Here is a 21517-nt window from a genome sequence, read left to right as displayed (position 1 = left end):
CCCCCATATAATGAATCACTACAAACTTCTCAAAGGAAAACAATTAAAAAATAATGCTATTATCATTCATGTCTGTGGAGAACATTAAAGTGCACCCTGGAATTAAATAAGCCATATGAGAAAAAGTTACAGGTAGGAAGGTAGGACTTTTTAATCGTTTTCCCTTTTGTTACTGAAGAAAGCAAAAGGTTTCCTTTTAAGTGCAGTCAAATTTCACTTCAGAGTAATTTAAAGAGGAAAAGATAAATTTCCACCCCTAACCATTTGTTCCCACCTCTGCAGCACATCTTCCCTTAAGCCAGCACAGATGTTTGTACAGTGAACCAGCTCAGAGGAAACTGAACGGTAATGGAAACTGAATGGGTAAAAATCAAAAGTTTTCAGCCTTAGGTTGCCAAAACCCATCGGCTCTCTTAAGATTTGAATTAAAACACTTTTCAGTATGTTATTTGTCATGCAGAGAACATTTTCAGGCCATTTTAGCCTGAATCAGTTCTCTGATTGAGTTCACCACGTGGTAACAAAAACACTTGTAGGCACAATGGAAGGGATGGGTGCAACAAGGATGCAAGGGAGGACAGAGGACAGGACTGCCTTTTTAATGACTAACCAAAGTCAAAGTTTAAGGCATTGTAAAACTAAAAGATTGTCAAAACCATATTTAAAATAGATGTCAGTGCTAAGAATAGCCACAAGAAGCCAAAAATAAGAAGATACCTCACACATTCAGAAGTAGTGTTTCTGCCCATCTTTCAGAAACTGCAGCTATTACTGCATCAGGTTTATATTTTATTTACATTTTTATCTTCATAACTGTGAGTGGTATACATATACAAAAGAGATGCTGGAGCAAAATTCTGGAGGAATGGTTTCCTGGCAACTTCCCGAGGCCTCGAGACACTCAGAATCTAAACGCTGCCTTGAACTAAAGTAATTTAATTGTGGTAGTATCAATACAACTGCAGTCTTTTTAGAACAGTGGGGGAGAAGATGCAATTAGATTGAAAACAGTAGAAAGACACACTACTTATTTGTAAGCCACAACTCAATTGTTTGGACGACGTCCAACACAGGAGACGACAGGAACGTGTGATCTCCAACTTCATAAAAGATGAATGAATCATCATATAACTACGCTCTGCCAGTCTGATAACAGGCAGCATAAGAAATGCAAATAAAGTCTCAGGCCTCCACTTTCTTGCCCATGACAAGATGACAAATCTGCGGTACGAGAGGCGGCTGGAAGGCTAACAACTTCATCACATGATCACCCCCTTTTACGTAAGGAACCTCTGTACTTTTGTGTATCTACGCAGCCGCAACATATACACCCCCTCCACCCATCTACCACCTTATCTTTATACACCAACACACCCTCAGACACCTGTAGTGGAAACGTGGAGATTTCAATTCAATACAAGGAAAAGATTTTCACAAATGAAAGCACTTAAATATTGGAATGGGTTGTTGAATTTCCCTCTCTGGAGATTTTCAGAATTCAAGAGGACAAGGTCCTGAGCAACCTGATCTAGCTTCAAAACTAGGTCTGCTCTGTGCATGAGGTTGAACTAGACAACCACAGAGGTCCCTTCCAACCTAAGTTTGATTCTATAATCTACTCAGATCAGCGCTCTATTAAGTTTCTTGTAAGCAGCTGCGTGATTATTTTATTATAGAGCTTGTCTACATATAAAAGTTATTTTGAGATCATTTGGGGAGTACATGCCAGCATCTCTCTTCTATAAATGGAAGTTTAGAGAGACTTTTAAAGTACATTTTGGGTTTTGCCTAATCAATTTAATTTATTAGGAAAATTTCTTTTGCCAGAATAAAGTACTCCAGTCATGAGCTTACCCCATAACAATCATTTCAGAACTGTTAGTTCCAGAGAATTTCAGATACACACTCTTGGAAATACTATCAGAAGACAGGGTAACACCCTGAACAACATATACTCAACTGAGAGCCAATAGTACTTAAGTTAATAGTTTGGTTTTGTTTTGAAAGAATTAACTTTTAAAACAAAAGACAGTTTTCCCATACACAGAGCCATAGCCTTCACCAAACTTGCTTAAAACTGCTGTACAAGAAATTCCTGACCTCAAAGAAAAAAGTCCTTCAGCATCACCTGAACAACAAAACAGATAGTTGTAGAGAAGCCTGGGTAAGACTAGGAAATTATTTGGTGCATATGAAGTAACTTACTGTTAATTTCATCTGTTGTAACTGGCAAATCTGACTTGGCTTTACAATCCAGAAGTTCTTCAGAGCTGCTAGGGGCCCCATTACTGCTTCTGTTCTCCAAGTGAACATCCTGCTGGACAGATGAGGAGTCCATGGTAAAAACGATCCAGATCCCTGGAAAGTTTTTCTTCTGAGTAATTTGCCACCAAGTGAACTACCAAGTCCTGTTTCTCTCCATCAGCAACAACAGCATCAAGATGTTACACAGGAGCACGGTTGTGAGCTTTACAGCTGTTGGTGTGCAGCATGCAGCCGATAATTCCAGGAGATCATTAAAACAGCTCGCAGCCAAAGCTGTAATCACCAAGGAGCTGCATCCTGTAGAAACAAAATGTAGTAAATTTACAAACGTTTCTTAGAGCTTTGAAAATATGAGTTAGAAGGAAAGTAGCGCTCACAGATTACCCACCAGCCCAACTTCAAGACACAGAACCGGTAATAACACGGGCTAATAACAGAGACAATGAAATACAACCAAGCTTTTGTGCATAAGAAGTAACCAGCGTAATGATGCAACAAGATAATATTCAGTGAGACAACTGATTTAAGATCACTGTCCCTTTCAACGGAAATGCCTCTTTGGCCTGTGCTTTAATAAGCAAGCCAGTATTCCGAGTAGCATTTTGCTCTGTAAATTACAGTCTGGACTTTCATACCATATATTTCATTTCAAGGACCTACTCCCATTTAAGTTTCAATAACTTTAGTTAGAATGCAGTATGGAATTCAGATTTAATTTTTTTAAATTAAATTACATCATTACTGTTGACTTGTCTGCAGAGCAGCGAGTATGTATCCCTGTACAGAGCCTGAACTACTCATTACACCACGTGTTGGCAGTCAGAGCGTGGCCTGGGCTGCAGTTCAACGCTGCCTTCTCCTGCGGAGAGTCAAGAGGAGGATTTCCAAACACAGTTTATAGAATTTGCAAGTGATTCTCCAGGCATTCAGATCTTACCTTTGGGTATAGACCCAGCCAACTAATACAATCTGACAGAAGCTATTGTACATAGTCACTTCAAGTATTTAAATTTTGTTCAAATAGTTACTGATAGCCAAATTCAGATTACAAAATGCTGTGGTCCCTATTTACTAAAGAAACATAAGAAATCCCCAGTTAAGAAAAAAAAGGGGAGGTTGTGGGGAGAATGTCAAGTCAGGAACATTTTAATTGCATTTTTACATGAACACAAACATTTTGAGCAACATTCCTTCCATATCTCCAGAGAGTACTTGTGTAACTGCTACTGCACCCAACTGCCCTGGTCACCCAGCAACACCACCAGTCATCTCCAAAACGTTCCTGAAGCTGCTGACAGCCAGGGTACACAGAATTATGTAGGTGACCCCTATGTAGGTGAGCTGTGAAGGAGCCAGAAACCTGCAGCACACTTCTAAAAGAGAAACCTCCACCAAACAGAAAGATTAATACCTTCGCTGTGCTCTGTTATTCATTTTAAAAGCTTTTCCGTATATAAAGCTTACAATAAAACTTCTGGAAGAACAGCCGTTGTACAGCAAGTAGATACGACATGACAGGTCACAAAGAGGAGTTACAGACAAAAGGCAAGCACAAGTCAGACTGCTTACACCTTGGCAAAATCCAGTCAACGTCAGGTGGTTTGTTTTCCTTGTCATAAAACAGCTTTTAATAATCAGGGTCATGAAGAACGGCTTTCTCCTGCACAACCCATTCCCAAATTAAAGGTTAGAGCATTCGGGCTTCAAAGTCCTTTTGTATCTGTGTTGAGTGCAGGCAGACACGCACACACACACACACACAGATGTACGCACGCCACGGGAACCCAGCGGTAACCTCACACGGAAAGGAGCTGTACGAAAACAACCGATTTCGTTCAAAACACCCATACCCAGGAGGGCAGCAGAGCCCTGCCCCAGCCTGGGGGCGCCGCCCGGCGAGACGCGCCCGAGGGGTCCCTGGGCAGGGGCCGGGCACCCCTCTGGGCCGCCGGCAGAGGCACCCGCGGGCCCGGAGCCACAGTCCACGGAACCGGGCCGGCCCGCGCCGGGCGGCTCCCCGCACGCCGGCAGGCCGCGGGGAGGGAGGGCGGCCCCGAGCGCGACCCCCCGGCCCGAAGCAGCGCCCGGCCGCCCCCCGCCGGGCGCCGCGCCTCAGCCGCCCCCGCGCCCCGCCGCCACCCTTCCCGGGGAGACCCCGCAGACCTGGGGCCGCCCGCCTGGCGCCAGGCTCCTGCCCGAGACGTGGCGCTGCCTCCGCCGGGAAGGGGAGGGCGCGGCGGTGCAACGCGGTTCTCCCTCCCCCGCCGGCCGGGCGCCGCCGCCGCTGAGGGCCGGGCCCGACCCGGCGCGGCCCCCTCCGCCCCGCGGCCGCGCCGCCCGCGCACAGCCGGGCCCCGCGTCCCTCGGCGGGGAGCCGCGGCGGCCTAGCGCAGCCGGGGAGGCGGCCGATGCCCTCGGGCCCGCTGGAAAGGCGGCGGCTTTTCCAGACGGACTTCCGGGAGCGGAGGGAGGGCGGGACGGGGAGCGGCTTTCCTGGCCGGGGCCCCCGCCGCCCGGGCCGGGCTTCCCTCAGCGCCGGCCCGGGGCCCTGCCGCGGGGGCCAGCGAGGCCTTGTCTCCCCTGAGGGGAGCCCGCGGCGCGGGCAGGGCCAGACCGGCCGAGGGGGACTTACCGGCTGCCTCCGTGCAGGACCCCGAGGCCGGCAGCCGACTTGCGTAAATTAAAATTAAATCTCTGCATAAATTAAAAATTAAATCTGTGTATAAAAGCGATGTGCCCCTCGCAGCCTTCATTATCTGGATCGTTCACGTTCCTGCACTAGTGTTACCCTTTACCAGATTAGAGTCAGGGGAGTTCAATGACATGTCCTGGTAATGTCATGTTTGCAGCATTCCTGGTGGCCCTTTCCTCATAAACCAGTCCTTAAAGTTTTCAGCATCTTTCTGGCATTGGCATCCCAGAAGTCCTGGGATTGGCATCCCAGTTCCCAGTCCTGGGATACTGGGAGCTGGTGCACCCGAGTGGTATTTCACACTACTGTTTCCTCCTACGCTTATGTTGGTGGTTTTTGCTTGTCTAGATTTTTTCCATTAGTATAGTAGCTTATCTTGTTACACTGGGATTATTTGAGTGTTGCTGGGTAGACTTTACTCCTAACCTTGCTAGAGTCTCCGTATGGACCAGCACGTTGTTTAGTAAATGGGTATGGAAAACCAGACGTCTCTGAAAGGTCACATCACTGCCCACCCCCTCACTGTTCAGGAAACTCTGAACATTTTTATTTTCATAATGAAAATGCCTTCTAACATCACTTTGTCACCCTAAATATAATTGCCAGGCAAACATACTTAGTCCGCTTTTCCAGGTATTCCTCTTTTATCAACCTGTCCAAATTATCTTTAATATGAACCCGAACCCACTGAGCTGCTTCTCTGGGAAGACGTGGGGCTGTTGGACAAGTCAGGAAGACAGTTAAACCCAAACCATCAGTGAGTCTAAATTGTTTAAATTGCAAACCTGTTAACCGAGCTCCTGGCACATTGCTAATGACAGTAACTGGGTGTTTTCCTGGGCACATTGCGCAGAGGTAGCCCTCGAGGCAAGATTTGGAAGAGAACATTGTTTTACAAACTAATTGAGGAAGAGGACTATTTTCAAGTGCAAATGCACAGACCTGAGAGAGGCCAGCAAGCCTGATAGGGACTACATGAGCTTGATCAAGGACTGCATAGCGTGCGTCTCACTGCAGTCTTCTTAAAGACTCTACTGAATGAAACACCTTTTACTGTTCACACATTCACAAACACAGTCTCAGTAAGGGCTCTGCACAAGTACCTGGAGAAAGTATACATGGATTCAGAGAACAGCAGCCTCCTGCCGTTCTGCTGCCCGAGCCGGATGCCTGTACAAGCGGGCAATCCCAGGCTGCGGCTCCGTACCCGTGTGAACTGGCGTTTGACCCTCATGGCTGGATGCACGTGTTCGGCATTGAGCTTGTAAACCATGTGTGGGATTTGTATGGGTGAAGGGGCTGAGTGAAAGGGACCATAACAGGATGAGCCTCTGCGGAGGTTTGAGAGGAATCCCCGAGAACTCCTGTGTATAAATGGGTGTTTCAAATTCTTTAGTAGTGACCTTCGCTGGATACTCTTCCACAGAAGATGTCAAGGACAATATGGTGAGGACGACTTGAATGCCTAGTCTTTGTTCAATCCGTTCCTTTGATTTTCCTTTAAGAATGTGAAAAGTTGGAGTTTTGCCTCCCACAGAGAACTCAAATTACGAACTGTTGAGTCACTAACGTAGCTGTGCAGTTGGAGTATTTGTCCATGTTTGTTTCCTGACTTTGATCCCATCTCTCTAGGACAATTTATGGCTTGGGTAAAGCTCCAAAGTATCTCTTTTTCACTTATTAGTCTGCTACATGGCACCAAGCCCCCCAGCTACAGGAATAACCACTTGTTTAGAGACTATTGCCCAAGCATGGCACGAAGCTGCAGCAGGCTTGAACAGGCTGCCTGAACGAGAAAGAGAATCCTTCATGCTGAAAGATATCTATCATCAGTAACATAAGTTTCAGCACAACAGGGGAATGTCGTGCTAGTTGTTTAAAAAGCCAGAAAAATTGTCAAACACTAACACAAATGAGGCCTGTAACTGCAGGGATTCCTGTAAATTTGCAGGAGACTTGTTTGTGTAAACTGCAGTCTCTGTCTCCAGCAGAGAAAGAGCCCATGGCTTATCCCAAAGCCTATTCAAGCTCCTTTTGCAGAGCACTCTTTTATTCTTCAAATATAAAAGTCAGAAGGTACCACAACGGGTCCTTTAACCACAGCCAGCCGCAGCATTCTATCGCCCTGCAACTAGGCTGCGTGCAGGAGCTGTCGTGCCGCCTTCTCTCCAAGTAAGCCCTCTCAGACCTTAATAGGAATTGTCTTTTTCAGGAACCCACAGGGCTTTGCTCCTAAAAGGGGAAGGCAAATTTATTCATCTTTGCTCTGACAAAAAAAAAAAAAGGCATATAATGCTAAATTAAAGAGCTGAGCTAACAATTAAAATTAACAGGGAATGACAGACCATTTGCAGAGTTACCTGTCCAGCAGGGTATTTTTGTAACTCCCTGTGTGTGTGAGAACTGCACTAGTGAAAGAGGAAGAGTCAGGTAAGGGAGAAAGGCTCCATACCCTGCAGAAGCAGAGGGTGGCACTCTCTGCACAGCACAAAGCCCATGCGCGGTACTTTCCAGTTACAGCTATTATCGCTACAAACATGTTTTTACAAATATTTCCTTAGCAGAGATCTTATTCTCTAACCACTGACAACACCATGTTCCAATTGCCTGTGCTTATTGCATGTTTTTCTGCTTACTGCATATTGCTTACTGCTTACTGCATATGCAAATTCTGCATATTTCTATTATTTGGTGTCACTCAGTCTGCAAAAACTTCATTAAAAAAGAAACCTGTGCTAACCACATATAAATAGCTCTATTACTGGCAGACTCCAATCAGGCTCAGGTATCCAGCTCTCCTCTCACAGCCACTGAGGAAAAAAATAATTTTGTATTAAATACAGACTATGGAACTAGAATTCAGGTCTTCACAAATGTGCTTTATTAAAGACTGCCTTAGTATTTTATTTATGTCTTTTATTTACTATACATTTTATTTATATATGTGAAACATTCATCCAGCATTCTACCTAAGCAATTTTTAGCGTGTCTGTTCTAGCATGGGTAAGTATTTGGAGTGTTACTTTCCTGACTCATTTCTATAACCAGGGGAGACACTCAGATGTAACTGTGGCGTGTCTGATATAACAACATAGCTCAGAATGAATTTAATCAACCTCTACTCCACATAAGAGAAGGCTGGGAAAGCACAAAAAGCCACGTTGTGTAACCAGAAGGTTTGCAGATGAGAACTCTTGCGTACAGAGAATAAACTAAGATTTAAGGCCTTGTTACTGAAATTATCTTGCCAATGCCCTCCTCCTGCTTAAAGCTGGATTCAGTTTGGTCACACCAGCTGTTTTGAAAAACAGAAACTGCTAAGAGCTGCATTCATTTCTGTGGGACATTCCACTACAGTCTCCCTGGGCGAGGAGGGTTACTTTTGGTATCAGGATGCCTTACATACTTAAGAAAATTAATTCAGAAAGTTCTCTTTCCATGTATCTGTGAGTGTGTGTGTGAGAGAGTGGATGGAAATTACTGGTTTTTTAGTGGTTTTAAGCTTAGATTTCCCACAATAAATTATTTTTGCTGCCAGCCTGGAAGCAGTAAGTTTCGACTTCTTTTTTTTTCCTGGAAATGACTTTCCCAGCCTGGGGCTACTGGTTAAGAAAGTGCTGCCATTACACACACAAGTCCTATCCGCTAACTTCATAAATGACACTGTTCCACTGAAATGTAGTGCTTGCTTCAGCATTTCAAGAGCCCTCAAAATGGTACAGTACAGTAGGTAACATCAGCCAGTCCTCGGAAGGACTTGCTAAAAGAGCATGGAAACCTTGAATTTTTCAACAGGGAGCCCAAGACAGAGAACAGGACATTTACTTTCTTAAAGATGTCTCAACGACTGTGGAAGAGGCTTGGCCTTGTCTGTCCGGGAGTGTGCACAGTGCACCTATGTCTCCCCTTCCCGACGCACGGTGGGAACGGGGTGCAACCCTGAGCTGGGCTGTGGGGTAACTATGTGAGAGGGGGAGCTGTAGGGAGCGTAAGATAGGAAAGAAAGAGTAGGTAGGAAGCAAAGTCCCTTCTGTCCTTCTGTCCTTCCTTGATCCTTCCAGTAAATCTATCACTGGACTACCTTCAGCTGCCTTGCGTGGCTGTCTAATGGGCAGCTGGGCCAGACACTGTGGGAAAAGCCACCTAGATGGCTTACCAGCTTGCCACCTAGATGTTCCCCAGAAGGGGCGTTAGAAGCCCTGCTTGCAGGCTCAGTGCATGACCTGCAAGCCTGGCTTCACGGCTGTGACCTTCAGTGGGCGATTAGACACCGTTGGACCTAGTCTTCCATACTGCCCAGTGAGGGAAGTTGTCCATGCCTGTACAAAGTCCCACTGCCTGCTCACAGAGGGAGCTCATAAATATAAAACATAATCTTCATAAAAACTACAGCTTGAAAGGGTCACCAGTCTGAGCTGAAAATACTTACGAGCAGACTGCTGTAAGTTTGATCCTTAATTCTAGATGCTAAGTCATTGGTAAGCCATAGCGACGAAGCGTTGTGTGGACAGGTCCTGCTAGCAGAGGGATGCTGAGATCAGGGAACAAAGACATATTGACAGAATTTGCTAGGCCAAGAACAGAGTAAACACAACCGTGAGAAATCAGCATACATTTGTGTCGGTGCTACACACTCAAGGTCTACAGCTTGGCACAGCATCATAGCCCACGCAGCAGCCTCTTTGCCTCGAAAGGATTATGGGTGCCTGCACTCAGATGAACCCTGGAAAGGAATCCAAGTATCAGGGATGTAAGATCCTTAAAAAGAGAGCTGCATTGCTAGACTTGGGCATGTTCTCTCTCTTTCATTTAGATATTTTATATTATTATTCCAGCTCTGTCCAAGTGAAGAAAAAAATCACTTTTTGAATACCCTTTTCTGCCAGCTAGTCCTTGACTTACGTCCTCAACAACTGTGCATTAACATAAGGAAACAGCAGATGGAATCTCTGTATTTACTTCTGTCACACCGAGCCTCATGTGGAAAAAAAGTAGATTTCTTGTTTCAGGGATTTTTCAAAGCTTAACATACATTTATGGTGACATCACCCAGAGATTTAACTGTGAGCGTTAAGAAAAGCAATGCAGCACAGCGCTATGCTACAGAGACCAGGCTGCCCTTCAGGCAGAAGTGTTCTGCTTGGAAAAATCCCTTCCCTCTCAAAAAACTCTCCTGCCAGCAGTGCCAAGTGTCCTGGGTTATGTGTTTATTCAGAATAGATATAATGTAGTTATATATGCTTTTTCAGTTGACAGGTAAGTCAAAGAAATATTACCCAGGAGGAGCAAAGTGTAAATCTGAACATGAGCAATCACAGTAAATAACTGACAAGGTCATAGCCTAGGAACACCATTTACACAGAATTTGCCCTGAAAAGAAAAGGGTGAAATAAGAACTGGCCACGCAAAGAATTATTTGCATCCTCTGCCTTCGGTGCAAGAAGGATAAACAACCCAATTAAGCTATTGAGATGTTCCTTATGTGCCCTTCCATCGAAGAGCTATTTCTACATTAGCAAATGCAAATTTCCCAGGGAGGCAGCGTGGTCCAAGAGGGCAGCGAGCAGTCGGAGTCCTGTCCCTCATTGCCTCTCAGCCTTGGGCTAATCATGTTGTTACTTATTCTAGGTGTCCCCGGTTTGTACAATAAAGGATAACAGGCAGCTTCATCTCACAAGCACTGCAAGGATCACATGGATATCTGTCTCACCTCTTTGGAAGTCAAGCATTATTTTCTACAGACAGGACATCAAACCCGTGGAGCAGGTGAATAGCCCTGGGTCACACGTGAGCTCAGTGCCAGTGTGCACTCAATGTGCCTCGGTGCCGGTGCCCAGCCTCTCCCGCTTTCATGACAAAGTATAAATTCAAGACGTTGCTTCCAATTTACACAATGAAATGACAATATAGAAAGTCAAATACAAAGTACATTCATGCATTTATGAAAAAAAATGGTTTTCTTCGACAGCAGTCCTCCAACTTAATGCTTATTATATGCACCCTCTTGGACACCAGCTGAAGGTATTATCCATTTTTTTTCCATTGATTGCATTGTCCTCTGAAAACCAGGTTAATCTCTGCTCTTTGGGAGAGAAGAATTCAGGAACTGGGATGCCAGCGCAGCCCAACAGCCTGGCTAGTCCGTCGTCCCCTTTCCAGTAGTGGGCGGCACAAGAATTTTCTGGGAAAGGTGTAAGAAACCCCGTAACAACCTGCCACTTGGCAGCTTCCCCTCCCATACCAGACAGTTAGAGCCGGACCTGTGAGGGCTCCTTGTGCTGCTTACTGTGAGGGGGTAACCGAGCTACAAAAAAGCAGGTCCAAGTGTAAAACCACAGTATTTTGTCAAATATTTTACTTTTAAAATAGATCATTGCAACTCCTTCTACAGAACAGAAGAATTAACTGCAGCTAGCAATGTCTGTTCCCTGCCACCTGCAAGGACAGAATGATTTTGGTTGCTGGGGACTGTGGGGCTGCCCGACACCCATTGCAGCATGTGGCACGACTGGATGGGGTACAGGAGAGGGTCTCATTTGGAAAACCAGAAAACTGCCCCAGAAACGCGGAGCGTCCCCTGCTCTCCCATGATCTCCAGAAAGGTTGAGCGGCTGCTGGACCCTGACCGCTAGTTCTTGTGCGGCTCCTTCTCTTTGGGCTCCCCAGGATGCCCAGCAGTGTTCCTTCCCTGTCCTTTGCTTCGTGCTCAGGTGAAGCTGGGGGGATTTTTCCTCCTGGGAAAGACCTGAGCCCTTTTCCTATTCCCCATTCCTCTGACCATTCACGCCCCTGACGGGGCTCCAGGGCCTGGCAGCAGACGGAGCACCGGCCGGGTACGCGGCTGCCCAGGGCAGCTGCCCGCGCCAGGGCCGGGACCCCAGCCCCTGCACCTCCGCGCCGCACGGCAGGAGAGGCTCTTTCCGCCGGAGCCCGCTCAGGCAGGCGGCTCGGAGGGGCTGGGCCGCTCCCTCCCCGGCGGTTCCCAAGCCCGGGGAGGACACAGCCCCGGGCACCCCGCTCTGGCCCTGCTGGCGGCGGGGGGTTCGGACCAGGCCCCTCCGCTCCCCCCCCGCCCCCCCAGACCGGGCCGCCCCGCGGCCGCCCGACGCCCTCCGCTCCCGCCGCGCCTCGCCCGCTCCCCGCCGAGCTCCGCGCCGCAGGTGACCCCCCGGGGGAGGGCAGGGGCCGGGAGCGGCCGGGGGAGGGGGCGAGGGGCGGGGAGGCCGGGCTCGGGGGGTCGCTGTCAGCGGCGCCCGCTCGGGGCACGGCTCGGCTCGGCTCGGCTCGACAGCGCAAAGCTGCGCTCGGCTCGGCTCGGCGCGGCGCGGCGCGGCTCGGCACGGCACGGCACGGCTCGGCACGGCACGGCACGGCACGGCACGGCACGGCACGGCGCCCGCGCCATGGTCCGGAGCGGCCCCGGCGCGGGGCTCGTCCTGGCGGCGGCCGCGGCGCTCTGCCTCGGCGGGGCGGGAGGCAAGGTAACCCCTGCGGCCCCGGGCGGCCCCTGCGGCCCCGGCCGGCCCGCGGGGCGGGAGGCACGGGAACCCCTGCGGCCCCGGGCGGCCCCTGCCCGCCCCCGCCGGCACCGGGCGCCCGGCGGCGGGCTCCCAGCGCGGCGCGGACAGCGGCAAACCCGACGGGGAGGGGGCGTCCCGGGGCTCGGCGCGCATCGGGGAGGGAGATCCGCCGGGACTAGGGAGGTGCCGGGCGTCCCGGGACGAGGGATGCGGCAGAGCTGCCGGGAGTCCCGGGAAGAGGAGCGCGGCGGTGCTCCCGGGACGAAGGATGCGCCGCGGCTCCCGGGAGGAGGGGTGCGGCGGGGCTGCCCCTTTGCCCGGGCCCGCGGGCTCCCCTCGGCCCCTGCCCGCTCGGCGGCGGGGTTTGGTGCGGCCCGGCAGGGCTGGCTGGTGGCTGGCCTCGGGGTGCCAAAGGCAGCGGGAGACACGGTGCTGCGGGGGTCTGCCTCTGGATCACCCGCTCCGCTTCGATGCAGCCGGACCCGAAATCCGGTGCGAGCCCCGTGGCAACCGGTAGAACAGCATTTCCAGCAGAAATGGGAGCACTTGCCCAAAGGCATCCCTAACAAGGGGTAGCTTGGCATAAGGAGCCCCAGCAGTCCCCCCCGTGCTGCATTACCGTCCCCGTGCGCTCCGCTCTTGTGCACCTCGTCCGTAGCACGGAGAGCAGGTAGGCAGTGCAAACGACAGCTACGGCTCTCGGGGCAGGGATCCTGGCGTAGGCTGGGAGCCACTGGGTGAGCACTGGGGGAACCAGAGCGGTGACGGAAAGGCAGGGGAGGAAGCACAGAGTACCCTGCAACTAGGAGCAGCTGCAGAGCAAACAGCCGCTCTCTGCTTTGGGAAGGGCAGGCAGTCCTGGTCCGCTGAAGTGAGTGGGACTTTGCCTGTGGACCCTGATAGGAGCAAGATTTGACACTTCTCGTAGAGATTCTTGGATCTATAAAACATGAGCTACTACACTATAAGCAAATAATATTCCATACATTTATGTCTTTTGTTATGTGTATATATATAAAGAAAACAGGTGGGGGGTTGCTTTCCCTGGTGGAAAACAGCATTGTAGTTCTGCCTGATACACCGACTCCCTGCCACAGCACATATGAACACAGCAGTGACTTTGTGGTTGAAACAAAGATGTTTTATCTCACTCTGGTATCCTAGTGAAGATAGCTACAGCGAGAACTTCTTAATTAAGCCACATTTCTGGCACTGAAGTACTAAGTATTAACTTTACTAAGGTGCGCACTTAAATCTATTGAATTGTATGGTTGTGGGGTTTTGTCTTTTGTTTCTCTTTTAACTCAGAATTGCATTGTGTAACCTGCAAGCCTACCCTCTCCTGTTGGGTTTGTTACTAGAGATGAGCAGCTCTCTCATCCAGCTGCATACTTCTCTTATTAAACTACATAACTTGCTTGCTGCCCTAAGTGACTCCATCCTGCCTGTGCTAGTTTTGCTCTAACTTTGCCTGTGCAGTCATGAGGTGGACCAGGTGTTACCTGTGTGGTGTGAGTGGCAATGGTGGGACACTGAATGCATCAGCAAGCTGTATAATTCTTGCTTGATTTTTTCTTTTTTCTGTGTTTCCTGGCCAGCTTCTGTTGTTCTCTAACTCTGAAATCAGGACCGCTTGATTTCCCATCAGGCACTATCTGAACTAAAGTATTGACCAACAGCACTATAGAAAAGAAACTGCCTCCTTAATGAAGAAGGAGCAGCCTCCCGCATACTTTCCCAGACCTGACTTCTTGCTGTGTCAATTATTCTTTTGATCACATGCTGTCTATAGTCTCTTAACATACTGGACAATTTCTTTTGCAGAATGAAACTTAGGCATTTTCTATTGCTTATCTGCCTAAATGTGACAGTGAAATCTGTGTGCGCAAACAGGCTGTGTGTACATCTCTTGCTCCTTATTTTTGTTATTTTTTTGAGTAAGTTGCACTTGCTCTTCACTCATCGAGGACTGCACTATGCTGCGTAGGCTTCATTATTTTTATCTTTTTTAGCTACGTTCTGATAGTGTTGCTATGCTAGTAAAAAAAATACACATCCCACTCTAAGCTGGTCGTTCAACTGTAGTTCAATTTAGCAGCTGACAAAAGGTATTCACAGATTTATGAGAAATTAATTGTCTTCTGGCTTAGAGTTAACAATATAAAAACATAACAGAGACTCCCTTGGAAAGGGCAAATCTGCATGAGGTATAGGAAACTGAATTGCTCTTTTCATCCGGGAAGGTGGTCTCTGCCAGTCAGAGCTGAGGAACTTTGGGACGCTGTGGGGTAGCGTGGATGTTTGAAACATGGTTTGTGGCAAAGCAGAGCTCTCCCTGGAATCCTTCACTGAGTACTACAGCAATATAAAAATAGGAGGTAGATCAAATGAAAGAAAATTTGAAGATAAGGTGTATGATGTTTCCTCCTGCGTGTCTGTATCAGATGGAACAAGATGTGCAGATAAGCGGCTTGTTTGTCCTGAAGGAAGAATGTAAGCCTGATGAAAGAATAACATAGTCAAAATTATGCCTCTGTATGTCCATAAAATATTATCTGTTTAATCAAATCCCTATGGAGGAGGTCTCTATGCCAGTGCCATCATTCATCTGGTATTCTTCTGTTCATTTGCTGGCTTAAAGAAAAAATCAAGCCTTTCTTGTTCCTTTTAAGAGAAGAAATCTTAGCGATCTGAGACCCTCTGGTGAAAGTCTTAGTCCTGCTCCCAGTGAGGACTATGGCAAAATTCCCGCTGGTTTCAGAGGGAGCAGGATCCTTCCCAAGATCAGTGAAGGATTAAAAAAAAAATCAACTACTAAAATATGCACCTCAATTAGCAAAGAATGTGGCCTGATTAGTAAAGTGTATGAAATTTCAGCTATTAAATTCTACGGCCCTGATCAACAAAGCATGCTGCACAATTGGCAATGTATCCAGCATCTCAACTACTGTACTAGTCTCCTGCCAGATCAACCAAGCATGCAGCTGAATCAGTAAATTATGCAACTGGAGCAGCAAAATATACACTTCTGATTGCGGGGGGAAGGATATGGAAATGCTCAAATGTTTTAAGTTGACACACAATAGGTCTGTTACTGGTCAACCTCTGCCTTAAGAAAAGTGGAGGCAAAATATATAACTTTTATCAAGTCTCTCCAGACAAATGCTGGACTGGAAAAGTACATCCCTCAGACGGCTCAGTGTCTGCTAGCAGCAGCCCTGTTCTTTACCAGATGTACTGCACATCTGGTTCCAATCCCAGCTGCTGCCAGGTGTGGGGGTTATTTTAGTAACGCTTAAATGGGATTTTTAGGTCCAGGTAGCTCTTGCTTTATAGGTCACTGTAGAGCCCTGTATATGCACACCAGGCTATCCTTCTGTCTCTGGAAACAGCCAATCAAGACAAATAAGGCACCTTCAAAGAATCTGAAAGTTTTGTTGGCAGTGAACTAACGTCTATTAATCTCTTCACTGTTTGTGAAAGTACTCTGTGCTTTAGGAGTAGAAAAACGATAGGTCTTTCCTATTTTCTTTAGATCTTGATTAACTGCCATAGCTGCTTCCTATGGTGTTTACAATGTACCTTGGCAGATATTTACTGTGCGGAGAGTAGATGTTCGGCCAGTTTGGGGAGCAGCTATATTCACGTATCCTGAAGCAGGAGAGCTGTTTCTCCCTAGCTTGTGCGTATGTGCTTTAAAAATCCAGCCACAGTAGCTGGTTCTGATCTTCAGAAGTTGTTTTTGCTTTAAATTATTATTTTTGTTTTATACCGAAGACCTGCAGGTTGTCCTATTTTAATAAAGATGCAGTTTCAGGATTTCTATAAACTGCTTTTTTTTATGTCTGGAAGTAAACTGTGTAACACTGCCCGTGCTCAAGGAAGGCATGAGAATTGCTTTGTGTTATTGCACTGTTCACTTTAGTACCCAGAAGTCTGAAGCATTATTTGAGTCTAAGAAATATCTGGGCTTGTTTGTTTGTGTGGTTTTTTCTTAATCCACTACAGTTGGTACATAAAACTGGCTTGCATTGAACTTCTTATTTAGCAAACTTCTGTCTCATTTCCAGGTCAGTTCCATGAATGATCCTATTTAGATCTTTTTCCTGTTTAAAATATTTCCTACTGAGTCCAGAGCAGTGCCCTTAAAACATAATTGATTTGGGTCATTGAACCTTTATTTTTCATGCATGTTAGTTTGCGTCCCGCCACTGGTCTGACTGGTATTTCAATTAGAAAAATGCAGGCGGATTTCTCCTAGAGGCTAAAGTTCACGTGGAGTCTCTGGTGAAATAAGATCCTGGAGTACGTATCCCTGGAACTGGGCAGTGATTTGTAACTTTTTTTTAATTCTCTGTCTGGCCAGAATGTTGTAAATCTGGCGCTCTCTTGTTAGCTTCACGCTAAGCAGCAATAATGTCCACAGTGTTTTAGTCCTGATAATTCTAATTACTGAAGCACTGAAGAAGCGGAAAGCTGAGAAGATGGACGAGGCTGGCCTCAAGTCCCGCACAGCACATGGGACTCTCTCTTTGTAGAGCTGAACCATAATTCTCTCGTTTGCCAAGGCCAGCAATGGAAGCAGCAGCCAAGGTAAGAGAAGTAAGCCAGTGGCAGAAGATTTCTGGAGCGATGTGGGTAATCTTTATGCAGAGGGAGCTAAAAGAGCGCAGTACCACTAGAGATGCCAACCATCCTTGGGATGAAAACGCTGAAGTCATTTTTATTTCTTTACTGGCTAAGTAGGTTGAAGCAAACAATCCTGTTGCACTGGTTTAAAAAGACCCAGCAAACAAACTTTCCTGTGGTAACCAACAAACAATTACTATTCTCCCCATGTCCTTCTTTGCATGACAGATCGGGAATGGTGGTAAAATCTTCAAGTCTCTTTCTTCCTGCCTCCCTTTCTTCTTAAAAAAAAAAGAACTCATGGCATGTTTGATACCAGAGAGTGGCTACCCAGCAGGAGTGTAGCTCGACCTGGTCTGGTATAGCAACTCTTCCCATTACACACCATTATTATTACAAAGTCAGCCTGTGCACTGATATCTCAGGTCTATAAATAATAAATAATAAATATTCAACTTGGTGGTTAGATGCTTCCTTGAGTATAGGAAGTACTAAATAGAAAAATAATCCTCTTCTACTTGGATTAGAAGAGGTACATGGTACCTCTCCATGGTAGAGATCCATGGCAGGAGGAGGGTGGAGTAGGGACAGGGCACTATAGGGTCTTGCGTTAATATGTGGAACAATTATACAGCAGTAGGGAAAAGCCTTACTGGCAGCCTTAGTTGTTGAACTCAGTGTAAGAACATTATAATTCCTCTTACAAGCTCTCAGCAGCAAATGGCCTTATGGTTCATTTTGAATATCCTTACTCATGTCATTGCCGCTGAACAGGAGGTTCCAATTTTGAGGGGAGAAAAGGCTAATTTGCCTATATTTCCTTTCTAGAATTCTTGGGGCCCTACTGGAGCTCCCAGAAGTCATCTGGCACTTCAGTAGGATTTAAATCAGGCCATAAGTACTGCTGGCTTGGATTAGTAATGATGTACATTGAGGACAACATCTGTATTTGGGTTTGGGTGGAGTCCTTTCATGGTAGAAGAGTTGGTAATACTTTTACAGCACCTTTCATCAGAGGATTTCAGAGTTTCACAAATATCTAATTACAGAAACTCTTAAATTATGTGAAATCCTTGGTCCTGGGGGAGTACAGGCAGCACCATTATGCTTCAATATAAGGCAGGGGTGGGTGGTGTTCAAAGTGGCAAAACAAAAGCAAATTTGCCACATGCAAGCCATAACCTGCTGCGCTATCTCGTTTTCATCCAGTATTTTATTCTTCTCATTTCTTTATATTAGCAGCCAGGTTGCAACATCAAACCACCTAAACAAAATGGGCTGGTGCAAGCCTCCATTCAGAACTACCGTCAGCTCAGAAGGGACTTTTGGAAGCTCACTCATCTCTTACTGATCCATTTCCGTAGTGTTTGTGTTTCATGATTCTGTTAAGGAGTAGCAGGACTGTAGCAAGGGTCGGGTGCCAAGGATGCCAATAAGGCCAGCTTCCCGAATACAGCAGATCGGGGATGAAACGCCTCTGAAAGTCCAGCCTGATCCAAATCCCAGAAAGTTGGTTCCTCAGCCTTTCCAAGGAGGGTGTGCCTGCTCTGTACCGTACTTAGTTTGGGATTAGCAACGGGAGATCTAATCCACTTGTTCTACCTAAATCCAGCCCTCTCCTGGTCTTGGTTAGTAAATATTCCGCTGTTTTGAATTACTGTTTAAGTTTTTATTAAAGGGAATTTTTTTTTCTGGATTTGATTTAAAATGTGGAGCCTTTACAGTTAGAACTGAGGCTTGAAGCCCAGGCTGCCCATTCCCTTGTCTTCCTGCCGGTATTACAGTTCTGCATGGGTGGGCAGTCCAGGTGAATCGAGACCTCACTATTTGAATACAACGGCCCCAAAGAGTTGCTCATCAAGACTAACTTTAAATGCAAGCTTAGGAGGCTGAACACTTTGATTTGCCTCTACAATCAACAGTAACTTATTCCAGGTTTCCTGCTTGAAACTTGAATGGGGAAGAAGAAGAAAGGATGTCTGCAAAGCAGATTTATTTGGAAAAATAAACTGCTCACTGGTTGGGACCCTGTAACAACAAACCCAGTGCTTAGTTTTTCCTCTGGCTGCAGTATCTGTGATACTTTTTTCTGCTTTCTCCCACACCCTCCCTGCTGTGCCCTCGTGGTCTCTCCTTATGTGTAGGCAGTAAAGTAAAATTTACAGGCATCCTGCTCTCTGAAATCCTGGCAAAGGCGGAGTCTTGGAAATTTCCCTTTGCAGAGTGCACAAGAGGAGACTAACCCTGGAACACCGAGGTGGGGAAAGGCGCTGCTGTTCGTATACCATCCGAAAGTAAGGATGTGCGTTCAGACCGTAACAGACCTCTGAAGGGCCAGCCTCAGCCGTAGCAATGGCTCATTTAGAAGCCTAGGTAAAAGTATTGCATGAAAAGGAGAGGGTTTTTCTTTGTTTGCGTTTTAAGGATCACTGTCCATGTCTTCCGCATAAGCCCTCTTCACCTGCTCGTGGCATTTAGTGAAACAACGACCTGGTTCCCAAAGAGTTGCAGTAACAACTCCGCAGCGTACTACTGGCGATAGCGAGTATTTGCAGGTTTTGGCTTTCGCATGTGGAACGCTTCCTTCTCCATATGTTTGTACAAAAGACTTCCAACATGTGAAACATCTGAAGTGTCTGGATGAAACAATAGGGTCATGCAGCTGGAAATCCAAGCACAAACAGCTCTCTTTTTTGCAAGGCCAGTTTACACATATAAGTGTGTGTTTTGCTTGCTTTTAAAGATCCAGATTTATTTCCTGGGAAGTGGCCAGCAAAATTTGCATGGGATTGCCTTTCAGTTCCCCCTTCTCCTGTTTCTGGTACTTTCAAAACAAAACAAAGCATTTTTGGGCACCTAAGCTACATATGGATTTCATTATTTAAATCTCCCCCACGTATTTGGGAGGTTATATGTATAAAGTTAATTTGGAAACACTAGTTTTACAGATTCCTGTGAACATACATAACTTGCTCAATGGACTTTTATACTGAACTCTACAAGCAAACTTTTACTGCAGTGCTATAGCTTTTGTTTTGTTATATATTTCGTCTGGTTACCAAGCAGTTCAAACAATCTGACCATGTTTTCTACTCTTTAATTTGAGCTGCTTTGGCCTGTTCAATTTATAGGAAATGAAAACCAGACTGATCTTCTGGAAACTCCCTCGTCACCCCTGTCAGTTCCCACCAACCCTATCGTTTACTGTTAATTTTTTCCATGGTGTGTTGTGTACACGTTGTTAATGAGAACTTGCTCTAGAAGAAAAAAGACCTATGCTGACCTATTAAAACCCTGAAGCAAATGACCATGGCATCTTGAACTCTTCATTACACTGCCTTACTTTTATTTACCATGGTCCCATCATATTCAGGATTATTTGCCTGAGGAGACACTCTAAATGATGCCTTTGTTTCTCTTTCTAAAGCTTTACATTTTTTTGTATGTTTGAATGAGGGTATTTTCTGAAAAAAAAAAAAAAACAACCCTAGAACAGGGATAGCAGCTTTGTAAAGATGTAGGATCTTATTTGATATGGCATCTTGCATCTGTATTGGAGAATCTCTATTTGTCTGTTGAGTGTCCAGTCACGAGAGTTAGCTCTTTTTTTTAATCCCCTCGAAGGCTTAGTCTGAAAAGTCCACAAGAAAAAGCTGGTTGTTGATGTGAATTCTAGCACTCCCTGGTGGATGCTGTCTTAGATATGTTGTATGCTTCCTTAGCCATGAAAGCTAACGTTGGGATGAAAGGGGAAAAACGAGGTTCAGACTGCTCTCATAATGACGTGTCTCACTTGCATTTGGTGCATGAACATAGCACGATAAATTGATGAGATGCTAATGCCAGGTTTCTGCTTAAAATAGTTCTACTTTATGAGTGTAATAGTTACAGTCCCCAAGGGAACACTGCCTAGTCAAGTGGGTCCTTCCAAGCACTGGATTTGCATATTTTAAACAGATTTTTCAAATAATTTCATGGAAAAACAATCCGGCTTTTGTCCCTTTCAGACTGAGATGAGAAAGAGGAAATTAATATTGCAGCATGGGGCTGCAGCGAGGGATGAAGAAGAGTTCAGAATAAGACCTGGCACTTAGTTTCTAGTAAAAGCACCTGCATGTAAGAGTATCAGTGAAAGTAAAGACAAAAATCAGAAGTGTCTTACGCCTTGGCTTAGGTCTTTTCCAGAGCATTTCTATCTGCATGTCACTCCTACCAGTATTTTATCCACTTCACAAGCATGTCTACACCTTGGCATACAACAATTACTGAGTCATCAAAGAGTGCCAGGGTTACTCCTGTGCTGGTAACTTCAGCCTAGGAAACTGTCAGGTAGCAAAAGTACCCATAAACTGCCCGGGTCCTGCCAAGCCCAGAGAAAAACTATTCAGCCTAAGAATTTCTAGCCTTAAAA

The 21517-nt window shown here is 46.4% G+C and overlaps 1 protein-coding gene across 10 annotated transcripts in view; it reads right to left on the bottom strand.

The window, feature by feature from the left end:
- Positions 1-4624, bottom strand: part of GOLGA3 (golgin A3) — a 31509-nt gene extending 26885 nt beyond the window's left edge. For 8 of the 10 annotated variants that reach the window (XR_012045226.1, XR_012045228.1, XR_012045225.1 and 5 more), the window contains exons 1-2: positions 4429-4624; positions 2206-2562 (exon numbers count right to left, since the gene is read on the bottom strand). Coding sequence is in view for 6 of the 10 variants with exons in the window: in XM_072879913.1 (XP_072736014.1) it covers positions 2206-2338 (133 nt within the window). In the remaining 4 variants the exon portion in view is untranslated. Of the gene's footprint in view, positions 1-2205; positions 2563-2999; positions 3125-3834; positions 4065-4428 lie in introns of those variants that run through there. The other 2 variants (XM_072879910.1, XM_072879911.1) reach the window with 2 other exon arrangements.
- Positions 4625-21517: the final 16893 nt, after the last annotated feature.

The sequence above is a fragment of the Ciconia boyciana genome, chromosome 15, assembly GCF_034638445.1.
Source record: "Ciconia boyciana chromosome 15, ASM3463844v1, whole genome shotgun sequence".
Taxonomy (NCBI): Eukaryota; Metazoa; Chordata; class Aves; order Ciconiiformes; family Ciconiidae; genus Ciconia; species Ciconia boyciana.
Note: the sequence above shows the minus strand (reverse complement) of the source record. Positions and strands in the feature narration are given on the sequence as shown.